General features: G+C 44.9%; 1 protein-coding gene across 1 annotated transcript in view; it reads left to right on the top strand.

The window, feature by feature from the left end:
• Positions 1-17,523, top strand: part of LOC115131349 (CUB and sushi domain-containing protein 3) — a 317,735-nt gene that overhangs the window by 163,918 nt on the left and 136,294 nt on the right. The window contains 7 exon segments of the mRNA XM_065021039.1: positions 33-157; positions 693-789; positions 1,993-2,097; positions 2,258-2,376; positions 3,085-3,154; positions 11,826-11,942; positions 14,832-15,041. Coding sequence (XP_064877111.1) covers positions 33-157; positions 693-789; positions 1,993-2,097; positions 2,258-2,376; positions 3,085-3,154; positions 11,826-11,942; positions 14,832-15,041 — 843 coding nt within the window.

Below are 17,523 nucleotides of genomic sequence, written 5' to 3'. Positions count from 1 at the left end.
CATCCCTCTGTGTTTTGACTTTGTCCCCTCAGTGCCGTGTGGAGGGACCCTGACGGCACGCAGGGGGACCATCCTGTCCCCGGGTTACCCTGAGCCCTATGACAACAATCAGAACTGCGTCTGGAAGGTTTCGGTGCCCGAGGGCGCTGGAATCCAAGTAAGAGGCCCTCTTCTGTTCTGTTTGAAGTCCCATGGACCAATATAGATGTTTGAGATTTAACAATATTGCCATGCAGTATGAGAAGTTAAAACTTTTAACAAAGGGAATGATTAATAGCTTATTAATTATTTAAAGGGTAAATGTTTAATGTAGCAAGTAAGAGTGCTCTGTGTTTTGAACCTCAATTCTGGCCCCTATCTCTTTCCATTGAATATTATCTACAGTACATTTTCAATGTGTTTTTTTAAATTAAGTGACAACGAAGTGTATGTGTGTTTCTGTATGGGAGTGTTCTTCCTCTGGCTGATACCCTTTTCACACTACTGAGCCAAATCGAGCTGTACTGTGGTGGCCTGCTTACGCATCCGCCATAGTGGCTGGAACAGTGCTGGATAGGATAATGTGAAAAGATAATATGCAAGCCAGTATAGTACTGTGTGGGATATAGTATGAATCATGCATTAGTGAGTTAGCCTAGTTCGGGTCAGGTTGGTGAGGTAGTGTAAAAAGGGTCTGACTTCGAACTCCTCAGGTCCAGGTGGTGAGCTTTGCTTCCGAACACAACTGGGACTCTCTGGATTTCTATGACGGAGGTGACAACCACGCTCCTAGACTGGGCAGCTACTCAGGTAATCTACAGATCCTGTATTTTTTTTTTTAAACACTTCTGGTGCCTTCATTTATTGAGCATCACAAATGTGTTGTGATATCTGTTAATGTCATCCTGATTTGGCCATCAATTAGAGTTACAGTTAGCTATATTTCTAGGACAAGAAAGTCCCTTTCTGAGATCCTTATAATAATTTACTGTGAAAAATAAGTTATTTTCCCTCAAGACAAACACCTTCCTGCGTCCATGACCACGATCTCATAACACAAAATGTATCTCATAACACGAAAATCCTTTTCCGAGATCATTATAATACATTTCTGGAAAAATTTGTTAGTTAATTAGTTGTTTTCCCTCAAGAAATACCCTCAAGAAATACACCTTCTTGCATCCACGGTCATGATCATATAATTCTACCAGTCGGAACACATGTGGTTCAATGTGACCCTCCCTGACTGTGTACTACAGATCAATTCCTGCCAGGCCTGTCAAGGGAGCTGCCTCCTGCTGATTTCTGTAGCCGCATTGACAATAATACCATGGCTGATGAGCACATCAATAGGGACCCAGCATCAGCCACGCTCCTTGTTGGCCTATGGGGTGGAGAGCGGGAAGAGGACATGGGGGTGGACAGTAATGTGGAAGTTCAACTGGGTATGAGTCCCATGCTAAGGCCTGGAGGACAGGGCCACTCCACAATGTTGAGCTGTGAGCTGGTCCATACAGATCTGACCTGCCTCATCACCTATACAATCTATAGGAAGCTGCTGAAGGTTGGAACAATGGGATGTTAGAGAGGGAATGAGATCGATGTGAGGAGGACACGTAGGAGAATGGAGTAGGGAGATGGACACAACATGCGTCATGTTTACAGCTGTCCAAGTGCTGTAGCTTTCAATGTTTGTTCTCTTCATAGCTGTTCACTGTTATTTAAGTCTGTTATTAACCACTTGTTAGTGTCGCTAAATAGCACCTTACCAGTAGCTGAGAGGGTATCATCTGAATGGTATGAAACACAAGCAAAAGGTTGATTCACAAACCAACTACCCGGTGTTACTATGTTCCTGTTTTACATAAGCCTTTAATCACTAATTGATTGTCCCATCTTTTTGGGGGAGGATTAGTATTTATGGCAGGACAACAAGCAGTAAGGGTGAAGTGAACCTTTAAAGAGCTTATTTTATAACATCTTATCTCACTCTCGTTCTCTCTCTCTTTCAAGGCACCACCATCCCCCAGTTGCTCAACAGCACGTCCAACAACCTGTACCTGAGTTTCAGTTCAGACATCAGTGTGTCTGCTGCAGGCTTCCACCTGGAGTACACAGGTATGGCTGTCAGTAGATGGCTTTATTGTGTGCGTGTGTGTGCGTGCGTGCGTGCGTGCGTGCGTGCGTGCGTGCGTGCGTGTGTGTGTGTGTGTGCGTGCGTGCGTGTGTGCGTGTAAAACTGTGACAAGTCATATTTTCTCTTTCCCTCTCTCCTCAGCCATAGGTCTGGAGTCCTGTCCAGAGCCACAGACCCCCAACTATGGTATCAAGGTTGGAGAGCGCTACATGGTTGGAGACGTGGTGCTGTTCCAGTGTGAACAAGGCTACTCTCTGCAGGTAAGAGGCAATTCTTTACATCTCTATTTTTCTCCATCTGGATCGATTTCATCTATTCTCTCTGTCTGTTCATCTTAGTAGGTATTTTGAACGTTTTTCTCAGTGTTCTACTGTTCTAAAGCATCTATGAATAAGGCATATGTAACATTACAACATAATACTGTATGTTCATAAATACTTACACCATGGCATTCTTCAATACTTGTTTCATATTGACTTCAGATTAAAGGGCATTCTAGAGCATTCATTATTTCCCTATAATGCACAGTATATTTGTATGGTAGAATTCAATGGATATACTTACATGTTCTATGTTTGAGCTGCTTTTGAAAGGAAAAGTCATTATTGGCATTGACATAATTCGATTTTCATAATAGCAAACTAGAACTGATGGTTTGGTTAACTAGCAAGTATGTTTATTTGGTTACCAAGGCAACTACTGTTGCTATCTAGTAAACTAGCTGGCTGGATGTTGAACACATTTCTACCTGCAAATGAACACATTTTTTTGTGGAATTGTGTTAAATTACAGCCATGGTATAAAAGGCAGAATCAACTCGGGGTGCGGTCTCTGGAAAAAAATACAAATCCACAGGTTATTTCCACTCCGCTAGCGCGTTGTGGAACACAACTTCCACTTAGTTCATTATTTTCCGGAGAAGGCATAGCCCCTTATTGATTATCTCTCACATGTATTGTCTTCACCAGGGGAACGCCCATATAACCTGTATGCCAGGACCAGTCCGGAGATGGAACTACCCAGTCCCACTGTGTCTTGGTATGTCGATAACTTTACTGTGACATTAGTACAGATGTAGGATCTTAATTTGATCACTCTTTTGTTGCTGAGCAGGAAATACAAACAAACTTGTAGTGTATTTAAAAAGGCTTATAAAGTATGTCATTTCCACTTTGAAATTAATTTCAGACTTTATTTGCACGAAACGAAAAATGTATCAACCCCTTCAAAAATGTCAATTTTTTATAGCTCACAAAATAATTCACATGTCCTGTTGCTGCAGGATTATTTTCCTGCTGTAGAAAACTGACTCAAATTAAGATCCAACATCTATCTGTATGTCTAAACATCTAGTAGAAAATAGAGTTGAGTTCCTTTACTCTGTGACGTAAAGGTGTGACTGTCAATTAGGATTGTATAGAGCAGCGTTTTCCAAACTAGTGGTCATGAGAGAAGCTGAAAATGGGGTCGTTCATAGAACAGGGGCTATGTCACTAACCTCCGGTAGCAGGTAGATGTGGTTGTAATAAGCAGAGTGGTTTCCGTTTTCCTCCTACAAATGTGGCTCTTTCTTTTGAACGGTTTAAGCTACAAAATATTATGACCCCCATCACTGAAAGATAAGACTTTCAGGAACACGCACAGTGCATTCGGAAAGTATTCAGACACTTTGACTTTTTCCACATTTCGTTACGTTTTAACCTTATTCTGAAATTGATTAAATAAATCAAATTCCTCATCAATCTACACACAATACCCCATAATGACTACGTAAAAACAGATTTTGAGTATTCTTGCAAATGTATTATAAATAAAAAAGTGAAATAATGTATTTACATAAGTATTCAGACCCTTTGCTGTGAGACTTGAAATTGCACTCAGGTGCATCCTGTTTCCATTGATCATCCCTGAGATGTTTCTACAACTTGATTGGAGTCCACCTGTGGAGAATTCAATTGATTGGACATGATTTTGAAAGGAACACTCCTGTCAATATAAGGCCCCACAGTGCATGTCAGAGCAAAAAACAAACCATGAGGTCGAAGGAATTGTCCACAGAGCTCCGAGACAGGATTGTGTCGAGGCACAGATCTGGGGAAGGGTACCCCAAAATGTCTGCAGCGATAAAGGTCCCCAAGAACACAGTGGCCTCCATAATTCTTAAATGGAAGAAGTTTGGAACCCCCAAGACTCTACCTGGAGCTGGCTGCACCGCCAAACTAAGCAATCGGGGGAGAAGGGCCTTGGTCAGGGAGGTGACTAAGAACCCGATGGTCATTCTGGCAGAGCTCCGAGCTCCTCTGTGGAGATGGGAGAACCATCTAGAAGGACAACCACCTCAACAGCATTTCACCAATTAGGCCATTATGGTAGAGTTGCCAGCCGGAAGCCACTCCTCAGTAAAAGGCACATGACAGCCCGCTTAGAGTTTGCCTAAAGGACTCTCAGACCATGAGAAACAAGATTCTCTGGTCTGATGAAACCAAGATTGAAGTATTTGGCCTGAATGCCAAACGTCATGTCTGGAGGAAACCTGGCACCATCCCTACGGTGAAGCATGGTGGTGGCAGCATCATGCTGTGGGGATTTTGTTCAGTGGCAGGGACTGGGAGACTAGTCAGGATATAGGGAAAGATTTGTATTTTTTTATTTCACCTTTATTTAACCAGGTAAGATAGTTGAGAACAAGTTCTCATTTGCAACTGCGACCTGGCTAAGATAAAGCAAAGCAGTGTGACACAGACAACAACACAGAGTTACACATGGAGTAAACAATAAACAAGCCAATAACACAATAAACAAGTCAATAACACAAAAAATAAAGTCTATATACAGTGTGTGCAAAAGGCAATAAATAGGCCATAGGAGCGAATAATTACAATTTAGCAGATTAACACTGGAGTGATAAATGAGCAGATGATGATGTGCAAGTAGAGATACTGGTGTGCAAAAGAGCAGAAAAGTAAATCAAATAAAAACAGTATGGGGATGAGGTAGGTTGATTGGGTGGGCTATTTACAGATGGACTAAGTACAGCTGCAGCAATCGGTTAGCGTCTCAGATAGTTGATGTTTAAAGTTGGTGAGGGAAATAAAAGTCTCCAACTTCAGCGATTTTTTTCAATTCGTTCCAGTCACTGGCAGTAGAGAACTGAAAGGAAAGGCGGCCAAATGAAGTGTTGGCTTTGGGGATGAGATATACCTGCTGGAACGTGTGCTACGGGTGGGTATTGTTATCGTGACCAGTGAACTGAGATAAGGCAGAGCTTTACCTAGCATAGACTTATAGATGACCTGGAGCCAGATGAACAGAGCAGAGTACAGAGAGATCCTTGATGAAAACCTGCTCCAGTGCGCTCAGGACCTCAGACTGGGGCGAAGGTTCACCTTCCAACAGGGCAACAACCCTAAGCACACAGCCAAGACAACGCAAGGGTGGCTTTGGGCCAGCATTGCTTTCTGTTGGAGCGAGCGGTCGCATCCGCGCTTCGGTCTGCTTCGGTCTGCAGGTTGTATAACTTTTCATTACATTTCATTACATTTCATTATAGTACAACGGTTTGATTTGTCTAATCTTAGCAATTTCTTCTTAGCTAGCTACATAGCCGTCTTTGTATCAAAGATAATTGCGTAATTATCGTATTTCGTCATCCTCCTATCTGCCCAGCAGCTAGCCAGCTAGCTAACGTTCACCGTCTACCGTAGCACTGTAGTAACTATCACACTCAACTGAACGACTTGATTAGTGTAGTGTTAGCTAGCTACATAGTTGTCTTTGCTGTCTTCGTATCCAAGATAATTGTGTAGTTTAGAGTGTGTAGTCTTAGAGTGATTATCTTAATTTACCGAGGTTAGCTAGCCAGCTATTTGTCGTCCTTAACGTAGGAGTCACTCCTAGCTAGCCAACAGCTAGCCAACGTCTACTGAATAGAACTTTCGCATTCCGGTCGCATTCCGCTTCGCTCCACAGGTAGTATCACATTTTCATTTTCATTTCATTACAGTCCCAACGGTGTGATTTGTTTGATCGTAGCTAGCTACATAGCTAGCTACATAGCCGTCTTTGTTTCAAAGATAATTGTGTAGTCTAGAGCGATTTTCTAGGTTAGCTAGCCAGCTATTGTCGTTCTTTTAACGCAACGTAACGTAATCAACACTGCTAGCTAGCCAGCTAGCCCCCGAATAGCAGCATTGTAGAAACTTTACACTCAACGGAACGACTTGATTAGTGTAGTGTCAACAACGCAGCCACTGCCAGCTAGCCTACAAAGTCAACAACGCAGCCACTGCCAGCTAGCCTACCTCAGCAGTACTGTATCATTTTAATCATTTTAGTCAATTAGATTCTTGCTACGTAAGCTTAACTTTCTAAACATTCGAGACGTGTAGTCCACTTGTCATTCCAATCTCCTTTGCATTAGCGTAGCCTCTTCTCTAGCCTGTCAACTATATGTCTGTCTATCCCTGTTCTCTCCTCTCTGCACAGACCATACAAACGCTCCACACCGCGTGGCCGCGGCCACCCTAATCTGGTGGTCCCAGCGCGCACGACCCACGTGGAGTTCCAGGTCTCCGGTAGCCTCTGGAACTGCCGATCTGCGGCCAACAAGGCAGAGTTCATCTCAGCCTATGCCTCCCTCCAGTCCCTCGAATTCTTGGCACTGACGGAAACATGGATCACCACAGACAACACCGCTACTCCTACTGCTCTCTCTTCGTCCGCCCACGTGTTCTCGCACACCCCGAGAGCTTCTGGTCAGCGGGGTGGTGGCACCGGGATCCTCATCTCTCCCAAGTGGTCATTCTCTCTTTCTCCCCTTACCCATCTGTCTATCGCCTCCTTTGAATTCCATGCTGTCACAGTTACCAGCCCTTTCAAGCTTAACATCCTTATCATTTATCGCCCTCCAGGTTCCCTCGGAGAGTTCATCAATGAGCTTGATGCCTTGATAAGCTCCTTTCCTGAGGACGGCTCACCTCTCACAGTTCTGGGCGACTTTAACCTCCCCACGTCTACCTTTGACTCATTCCTCTCTGCCTCCTTCTTTCCACTCCTCTCCTCTTTGACCTCACCCTCTCACCTTCCCCCCTACTCACAAGGCAGGCAATACGCTCGACCTCATCTTTACTAGATGCTGTTCTTCCACTAACCTCATTGCAACTCCCCTCCAAGTCTCCGACCACTACCTTGTATCCTTTTCCCTCTCGCTCTCATCCAACACTTCCCACACTGCCCCTACTCGGATGGTATCGCGCCGTCCCAACCTTCGCTCTCTCTCCCCCGCTACTCTCTCCTCTTCCATCCTATCATCTCTTCCCTCTGCTCAAACCTTCTCCAACCTATCTCCTGATTCTGCCTCCTCAACCCTCCTCTCCTCCCTTTCTGCATCCTTTGACTCTCTATGTCCCCTATCCTCCAGGCCGGCTCGGTCCTCCCCTCCCGCTCCGTGGCTCGACGACTCATTGCGAGCTCACAGAACAGGGCTCCGGGCAGCCGAGCGGAAATGGAGGAAAACTCGCCTCCCTGCGGACCTGGCATCCTTTCACTCCCTCCTCTCTACATTTTCCTCCTCTGTCTCTGCTGCTAAAGCCACTTTCTACCACTCTAAATTCCAAGCATCTGCCTCTAACCCTAGGAAGCTCTTTGCCACCTTCTCCTCCCTCCTGAATCCTCCTCCCCCTCCCCCTCCTCCCTCTCTGCAGATGACTTCGTCAACCATTTTGAAAAGAAGGTCGACGACATCCGATCCTCGTTTGCTAAGTCAAACGACACCGCTGGTTCTGCTCACACTGCCCTACCCTGTGCTCTGACCTCTTTCTCCCCTCTCTCTCCAGATGACATCTCGCGTCTTGTGACGGCCGGCCGCCCAACAACCTGCCCGCTTGACCCTATCCCCTCCTCTCTTCTCCAGACCATTTCCGGTGACCTTCTCCCTTACCTCACCTCGCTCATCAACTCATCCCTGACCGCTGGCTACGTCCCTCCCGTCTTCAAGAGAGCGAGAGTTGCACCCCTTCTGAAAAAACCTACACTCGATCCCTCCGATGTCAACAACTACAGACCAGTATCCCTTCTTTCTTTTCTCTCCAAAACTCTTGAACGTGCCGTCCTTGGCCAGCTCTCCCGCTATCTCTCTCAGAATGACCTTCTTGATCCAAATCAGTCAGGTTTCAAGACTAGTCATTCAACTGAGACTGCTCTTCTCTGTATCACGGAGGCACTCCGCACTGCTAAAGCTAACTCTCTCTCCTCTGCTCTCATCCTTCTAGACCTATCGGCTGCCTTCGATACTGTGAACCATCAGATCCTCCTCTCCACCCTCTCCGAGTTGGGCATCTCCGGCGCGGCCCATGCTTGGATTGCGTCCTACCTGACAGGTCGCTCCTACCAGGTGGCGTGGCGAGAATCTGTCTCCTCACCACGCGCTCTCACCACTGGTGTCCCCCAGGGCTCTGTTCTAGGCCCTCTCCTATTCTCGCTATACACCAAGTCACTTGGCTCTGTCATAACCTCACATGGTCTCTCCTATCATTGCTATGCAGACGACACACAATTAATCTTCTCCTTTCCCCCTCTGATGACCAGGTGGCGAATCGCATCTCTGCATGTCTGGCAGACATATCAGTGTGGATGACGGATCACCACCTCAAGCTGAACCTCGGCAAGACGGAGCTGCTCTTCCTCCCGGGAAGGACTGCCCGTTCCATGATCTCGCCATCACGGTTGACAACTCCATCGTGTCCTCCTCCCAGAGCGCTAAGAACCTTGGCGTGATCCTGGACAACACCCTGTCGTTCTCAACTAACATCAAGGCGGTGGCCCGTTCCTGTAGGTTCATGCTCTACAACATCCGCAGAGTACGACCCTGCCTCACACAGGAAGCGGCGCAGGTCCTAATCCAGGCACTTGTCATCTCCCGTCTGGATTACTGCAACTCGCTGTTGGCTGGGCTCCCTGCCTGTGCCATTAAACCCCTACAACTCATCCAGAACGCCGCAGCCCGTCTGGTGTTCAACCTTCCCAAGTTCTCTCACGTCACCCCGCTCCTCCGCTCTCTCCACTGGCTTCCAGTTGAAGCTCGCATCCGCTACAAGACCATGGTGCTTGCCTACGGAGCTGTGAGGGGAACGGCACCTCAGTACCTCCAGGCTCTGATCAGGCCCTACACCCAAACAAGGGCACTGCGTTCATCCACCTCTGGCCTGCTCGCCTCCCTACCACTGAGGAAGTCCAGTTCCCGCTCAGCCCAGTCAAAACTGTTCGCTGCTCTGGCCCCCCAATGGTGGAACAAACTCCCTCACGACGCCAGGACAGCGGAGTCAATCACCACCTTCCGGAGACACCTGAAACCCCACCTCTTTAAGGAATACCTAGGATAGGATAAAGTAATCCTTCTCACCCCCCCTTAAAAGACTTAGATGCACTATTGTAAAGTAGCTGTTCCACTGGATGTCATAAGGTGAAAGCACCAATTTGTATGTCGCTCTGGATAAGAGCGTCTGCTAAATGACTTAAATGTAATGTAAATGTAAGTCTCTGAATGTCCTTAAGTGGCCCAGCCAGGGCCCGGACTTGAACCCGGTCGAATATCTCTGGAGAGACCTGAAGATAGCTGTGCAGCGATGCTCCCCATCCAACCTGACAGAGCTTGAGAGGATCTGCAGAGAAGAATGGGAGACTTTCCAAATACAGGTGTGCCAAGCTTGTAGCATCATGTCCAAGAAGACTCGAGGTTGTAAGCGCTGCCAAGTGCTTCAACAAAGTACTGAGTAAAGGGTCTGAAGACTTGTGTAAATGTAATTTGCATTTTTTATTATTATACGTTTGCAAACATTTCTAAAAGCCTGTTTTTGCTTTGTCATTATGGGGTATTGTGTGTAAATATTAGGCTGCAATGTAACAAAATGTGGGAAAAGTGAAGGGGTCTGAATACTTTCCAAATGCACTGTATGTGTCTGTTTCCCTCTACAATGCTCACACGCATCATTAGACCATGCACTAAATCAGACTGGGGGGAAAAGATCCTCACTAACCACGTTTCCATCCACAGTTTTTATGCAAGTAAAGTTTTAAAAAATGAGGTCTCGGGCCAAAAAGATTGAGCCACTAGTCTAGAGGCTCGGTACACAGTAGAGAAAGTACAACTTTGACATTTCCAGAGTTGGCTGTTGTCTCGGAGACAACTGTCATCTCAGGCCAGCTGTATATCCTGAAAAAACTAAATAATTTATTCACACTTCACCTGCTTTTTTAAGCATATTGCAAAAAAGTTTTTCAAATAAAAAACATCGGTCCATGCACAGTAATTCACCTAGACATGATGAATTTGATTGATTTGTTCAGAAACAACGTGTTCATTGCGTTGTAAACAAAAATAATGAGCCTGATCACGCCAGGGGTGTGCCTTGGGCTTTGGTATGCATATGAAACAGACATATTCTCTTTAGTCTCTTGCCAGTCATTGAATGAGCCTATTTCACCAAACAGAAAAAACTCAAATGTTCTGGGATCTCGGATCTCTGTCCTCACACTCGATACAGTCTCTTCCTCTGAGCTGCTCTACTGTGAGGGGCGTGATGGATTTGTTCTGTGACTGTTTTTTTTTGATGTGCCAGAAGTTTACATCTGAGCCTCCCCACTGCCACTGATTTTGGAAGGCGATTCGGTACTAGAGGGTTTCCCTTGGGACCCTAGGCCTCAGTGTTAGGACCTCTAAAGTTCAACCGTCAACTTTTAACAAGGCCACGTTGTTTATCTCTCAGAAATCCCTGGGGCTTTGATGCCTTCACGTGTTCTGTTTGTCCCATTGGACTTCCTGTCCTCGCTCCACGTTCCAGCAGCTTTGAAGGTGCAACTCTCACTAAAGAGTTCCGGCCCCAAGTCCGAACACTTTTTTATTCACAGTCGACTCAGTTCATCCATCATTTTTCAGGTCGGATATGTTTCAACTGCTTTTGATGTTGTTTCATATTTTGTTATTTTTTTTTATCTAACATAATTACTTTTTTCAGACACACAACACTTGTAAGTGGTGAACAAAAAAAAATCTGCCTGTGCAGACACATTTTCTGAAAGACCTCAATGAAGCGTTGTGCTTTTGTTCGTTGCTTTATAAAAGCTCTCACACCATTATCTAAGGTATGCAGCTCCTTTGTGCCTTTTAGCACACAGAAGGCTGTTCTTTTCACAGAATAAGATTTACCTCAGACTGGCTGAGCCACTGAGAGGAAAAGAGACTATGCTAATAGCACTACAAGGTGAGTTGATCTGTAGCACTGATGATAAAATAGACTCCAGAATGTTTGAAGGGTCAATAATGTACTAATCTAGCGGTGGCCCCGATACCCATTCATACAGTCTAGAGATGTTTAACCCGAGATTAACCTTTCTACTTTTAGGAAACTCTAGCTATAAAGTTAAGAACATGGCATGGTGAAGTTTAAGATTTGTCTATGATTAATAAAGTAGTTATTCTACTCTATTGTACTGTTCTGTACTTTACTGTACTCTACTCTACTTTACTCTACAATACCGTACTGTACTCTACTCAACATTGCTATACTGTACACTATTTTACTCTACTATACTGTACTAAACTTTACTATACAGTACTTTATGCTACTTTACTCTCCTATACTGTACTCTACTGTACTCTGCTCTATTTTACTCTTCTATCCTTAAGCCTGTCTGAGTGTGTTTGTCTCCACAGCCCAGTGTGGTGGCTCCATGACTGATGTCAGCGGTGTCATCCTGAGCCCTGGATTCCCTGGAAACTACCCCAGTGGATTAGACTGCACCTGGACTGTCATTCTCCCCACCGGCTTTGGTATGGGAACCCACTGACAGTCATTGTGACAAAGCACACACACACACACTGTCAAACTACCTATCACGTTGGTACATTAACTCACTGCCATTGTGGCCAAGCCACTGTCACACACTGTCTTACAAAGAAGTGGATGTCTTGATATTATTTCAGTGAAAACCCAGCTTGTGGGGAAGTGGTCCTAGATGAAGCAGCAGTGTGGGGAATTGTCAGACCCACGTTTGTCAGCTGTAGAGGTAATGATGCTTGATTTATAGGCCTAATGTGCAGAGACATGGAAAGTGTAACACCAACCGTGATGTAAAGTCAATCTACCAGTCAACCAGAATGCGGCATCATTGTTTACCTATAGTAGGCTACATAAATAGTGTAGTCGACACTAATGCACTCTGGACCAAATGCGTTATCTTCTTACAGGCGATATGCGCGCGTTAACTCAAGCTGCTGTTCCACAGCTAATCTCTCAACAGATTTCCAATGTATGATTTACTGTATGGCAGTGGCAGTCGGTGCCGTTTAAGATGAGGGAGGATGCTTTCTTTTTAATGAGCATGACCTTATTTCTATTACAGCATATTGGATGACTGTTATTCATATTCCATTCAACGAGCTCAATGTAATATCGATAGGTTTAGGCTACTACATGATACTCAAATGTTCCCTGTACCCATCATGAGGTTGCTACGACCTAGCCTATGAATGAAAGTTTACAACATAGGTGCACAGGTCGAATCATTTTGAGTAATCAAGGTGAAAAACAGTGACACATTCAATAGCACCTTGCACACTTTTGCCTACATCTAGCTGATCTAGGGTGGAATCATTAGTCCAACAGTTGCATATTAGAGTTTCTATTGGACAAATTCAGGTATGTTTAACCCTGTTTCATTCCGTTTGCTTCCGTTTAAGAAATGTTTTTCAACAGAATCACACGCAAACACAGTTCACTTTTCTAGCAGCCGCATACAAACAGCATGATCACTTTGCTCCTTGTATATATCATTCCTTCTCGCATCTATCTATGCGCTCTCTTCCTCTTACCTTTTCCCTTCGCTTGTGGACTTCACATCATCTGTCTGTGACCAGGTGAAAAAAACATATCATGACTGCTGACCACTAGACACAACCTGCATCGTTTTCACCTCATAGTCAACATACTGTAGCTACTAGAACTAACGCGTTAGTAAACTCGATACAATCATGCAGTACAATGTACAATCAGAAAGTAGTTTAGCAGTTATACCGGTAGGCCCCGGTGGCAATAAATGAATAAACCCAAAAGCGTACCTTGACTTAGAAGAGTTAGTGTTGGATAGCCATAGCCAGCTAGATAACATAGCATCCCTCTCTGTTTGAGCCAGGTGTTTGAGTAGCTGAAAGTGAAAGTAAAAAAATATGCAAACAAATATAGCTAGCACTCTCTCTTTTGCTTCTCATTTATTTTGGAAGAAATTAATTTGTTCAAAACTCTTCAACTATTGTCTGTCTCTCTCTCTTTGAGTCAACTACTCACCACATTTTATGCATTGCAGTGCTAGCTAGCTGTAGCTTATGCTTTCAGTACGAGATTCATTTTCTGATCTTTTGATTGGGTGGACAACATGTCAGTACATGGTGCAAGAGCCCTGATAGGTTGGAGGAAGTCCTCCGGAAGTTGTCATGATTACTGTGTAAGTCTTTGGAAGGGGGTGAGACCCAAGAGCCTGCTAGGTTTTGTGTTGAAGTCAATGTACCCAGAGGAGGACAGAAGCTAGCTGTCCTCCGGCTTCACCATGGTGCTGTTGAGGCTACTGTAGACCTTCATTGGAAAACGGTGTGTTTTAATCAATATTTGGTGACATTAATATATTTAGTATAGTTTTCACAATTTGTAATTTTATGAAATTCACAGAGGGGGATGGTCCTCCCCTATCTCCTCTGAAGAGCCTCCACTGCTGTATGCATATGTTTGAGTTACAGTATATGCATGTTTCGACAGCAAGTCATTTTAGCCTTGGTTGAATGGATTCAAACGCATGGTGAAATATAAATTGTGTGATTCAATAATCCATGCTTTCTGGGAATTCTATAAAGTCCAAAAGTTATGGGCAGAGCTAGAAAGTTGGTTGTCAGAAGTATTACAAGGTAAACTTACTTTTAATCCATCTGTCTCAATATTTCAAGACATGGCATATGTGGTTGTACTGACATACCCAATGTGCTTGACAATTATTTTCTCATCACTCATCTTGAAAAAAATGTATATTAAAAGCTTGGAATTCAATTAATCCGCCATCATTAACACTATGGAAATATCTAATTATTTATTCTTTAAATATTGAAATATCGATATATATATATATATATTTTTATACTGTATATATAAAAAAGGAATATGACATGTGTCTGGTGTCCCTGGAATTCAGACAACAGCATTATATACGCGGTAGGTAGCCTAGTGGTTAAACCGTTGAACTTGTAACCGAAAGGTTGCAAGATTGAATCCCTGAGCTGACAAGGTAAAAATCTGTCGTTCTGCCCCTGAACAAGGCAGTTAACCCACTGGTCCTAGGCTGTCATTGTAAATACGAATTTGTTCTTAACTGACTTGCCTAGTTAAATAAAGGTTAATAAATAAATAAACATTACTGTAGCTTGACTATATTATGACATTCAGTTGCTCATCTCCTTTGCAACTCTTTTTATGTACCAATGAGCATCTCTCAGTCAACTAACCTGTTATCTTGTGTAACGTTTCTTCTTGTAGAATGTCAGTGTTCTGTTTCAGTGGGTTCTGGATTCTAGGATTAACCTACCTGATGAAATAAAGGCAGATGAGTAAGATCATGGTCTTTATTTCATAAACTCACTGTCTGACCAGTATGTTTTTAATATGCCTGTTTATTTCAGGAATCCACCTGCAGTTCCTCAACTTCTCAACGGAGGCTATCCATGACTACCTGGAGATTCGGAGTGGAACTCTGGAGACTGGCACGGTGATTGACAGGTTCAGTGGACCACAGGTCCCCAAGTCTCTGTTCAGCACCACCCACCAGACCAGCTTCTTCTTCCACAGCGACTACTCCCAGAACAAGCCGGGTTTCCGGATCACTTACCAGGGTGAGGATAGAGTTTGTTGTTTCAAAAAATATATTATTAAGATATTTTATGATTTTATTGAACAGATAGATAAATCAAATCAAATCAAATTTTATTTGTCACATACACATGGTTAGCAGATGTTAATGCGAGTGTAGCGAAATGCTTGTGCTTCTAGTTCCGACAATGCAGTGATAACCAACAAGTAATCTAACTAACAATTCCAAAACTACTGTCTTATACACAGTGTAAGGGGATAAGGAATATGTACATAAGGATATATGAATGAGTGATGGTACAGAGCAGCATACAGTAGATGGTATCGAGTACAGTATATACATATGAGATGAGTATGTAGACAAAGTAAACAAAGTGGCATAGTTAAAGTGGCTAGTGACATAAGAATGCAGTCGATGATCTAGAGTACAGTATATACATATGCATATGAGATGAATAATGTAGGGTAAGTAACATTATATAAGGTAGCATTGTTTAAAGTGGCTAGTGATATATTTACATCATTTCCCATCAATTCCCATTATTAAAGTGGCTGGAGTTGGGTCAATGACAGTGTGTTGGCAGCAGCCACTCAATGTTAGTGGTGGCTGTTTAACAGTCTGATGGCCTTGAGATAGAAGCTGTTTTTCAGTCTCTCGGTCCCAGCTTTGATGCACCTGTACTGACCTCGCCTTCTGGATGATAGCGGGGTGAACAGGCAGTGGTTCGGGTGGTTGATGTCCTTGATGATCTTTATGGCCTTCCTGTAACATCGGGTGGTGTAGGTGTCCTGGAGGGCAGGTAGTTTGCCCCCGGTGATGCGTTGTGCAGACCTCACTACCCTCTGGAGAGCCTTACGGTTGAGGGCGGAGCAGTTGCCGTACCAGGCGGTGATACAGCCCGCCAGGATGCTCTCGATTGTGCATCTGTAGAAGTTTGTGAGTGCTTTTGGTGACAAGCCGAATTTCTTCAGCCTCCTGAGGTTGAAGAGGCGCTGCTGCGCCTTCTTCACGACGCTGTCAGTGTGAGTGGACCAATTCAGTTTGTCTGTGATGTGTATGCCGAGGAACTTAAAACTTGCTACCCTCTCCACTACTGATCCATCGATGTGGATAGGGGGTGTTCCCTCTGCTGTTTCCTGAAGTCCACAATCATCTCCTTAGTTTTGTTGACGTTGAGTGTGAGGTTATTTTCCTGACACCACACTCCGAGGGCCCTCACCTCCTCCCTGTAGGCCGTCTCGTCGTTGTTGGTAATCAAGCCTACCACTGTTGTGTCGTCCGCAAACTTGATGATTGAGTTGGAGGCGTGCATGGCCACGCAGTCGTGGGTGAACAGGGAGTACAGGAGAGGGCTCAGAACGCACCCTTGTGGGGCCCCGTGTTGAGGATCAGCGGGAGGAGATGTTGTTGCCTACCCTCACCACCTGGGGGCGGCCCGTCAGGAAGTCCAGAACCCAGTTGCACAGGGCGGGGTCGAGACCCAGGGTCTCGAGCTTGATGACGAGCTTGGAGGGTACTATGGTGTTGAATGCCGAGCTGTAGTCGATGAACAGCATTCTCACATAGGTATTCCTCTTGTCCAGGTGGGTTAGGGCAGTGTGCAGTGTGGTTGAGATTGCATCGTCTGTGGACCTATTTGGGCGGTAAGCAAATTGGAGTGGGTCTAGGGTGTCAGGTAGGGTGGAGGTGATATGGTCCTTGACTAGTCTCTCAAAGCACTTCATGATGACGGAAGTGAGTGCTACGGGCGGTAGTCGTTTAGCTCAGTTACCTTAGCTTTCTTGGGAACAGGAACAATGGTGGCCCTCTTGAAGCATGTGGGAACAGCAGACTGGTATAGGGATTGATTGAATATGTCCGTAAACACACCGGCCAGCTGGTCTGCGCATGCTCTGAGGGCGCGGCTGGGGATGCCGTCTGGGCCTGCAGCCTTGCGAGGGTTAACACGTTTAAATGTCTTACTCACCTCGGCTGCAGTGAAGGAGAGACCGCATGTTTTCGTTGCAGGCCGTGTCAGTGGCAATGTATTGTCCTCAAAGCGGGCAAAAAAGTTATTTAGTCTGCCTGGGAGCAAGACATCCTGGTCCGTGACTGGGCTGGGTTTCTTCTTGTAGTCCGTGATTGACTGTAGACCCTGCCACATGCCTCTTGTTTCTGAGCCATTGAATTGAGATTCCACTTTGTCTCTGTACTGACGCTTAGCTTGTTTAATAGCCTTGCGGAGGGAATAGCTGCATTGTTTATATTCGGACATATTACCAGACACCTTGCCCTGATTAAAAGCAGTGGTTCGCGCTTTCAGTTTCACGCGAATGCTGCCATCAATCCACGGTTTCTGGTTTGGGAATGTTTTTATCGTTGCTATGGGAACGACATCTTCGACGCACGTTCTAATGAACTCGCACACCGAATCAGCGTATTCGTCATAGAGAGAATGACCGTGGGGAAATATGGATAGAGATTGTGTCAAAAGGCCGTAGGCCGGATTCGAACCAATGCCGACA

This window comes from Oncorhynchus nerka, linkage group LG7 (genome assembly GCF_034236695.1).
Source record: "Oncorhynchus nerka isolate Pitt River linkage group LG7, Oner_Uvic_2.0, whole genome shotgun sequence".
Taxonomy (NCBI): Eukaryota; Metazoa; Chordata; class Actinopteri; order Salmoniformes; family Salmonidae; genus Oncorhynchus; species Oncorhynchus nerka.
Note: the sequence above shows the minus strand (reverse complement) of the source record. Positions and strands in the feature narration are given on the sequence as shown.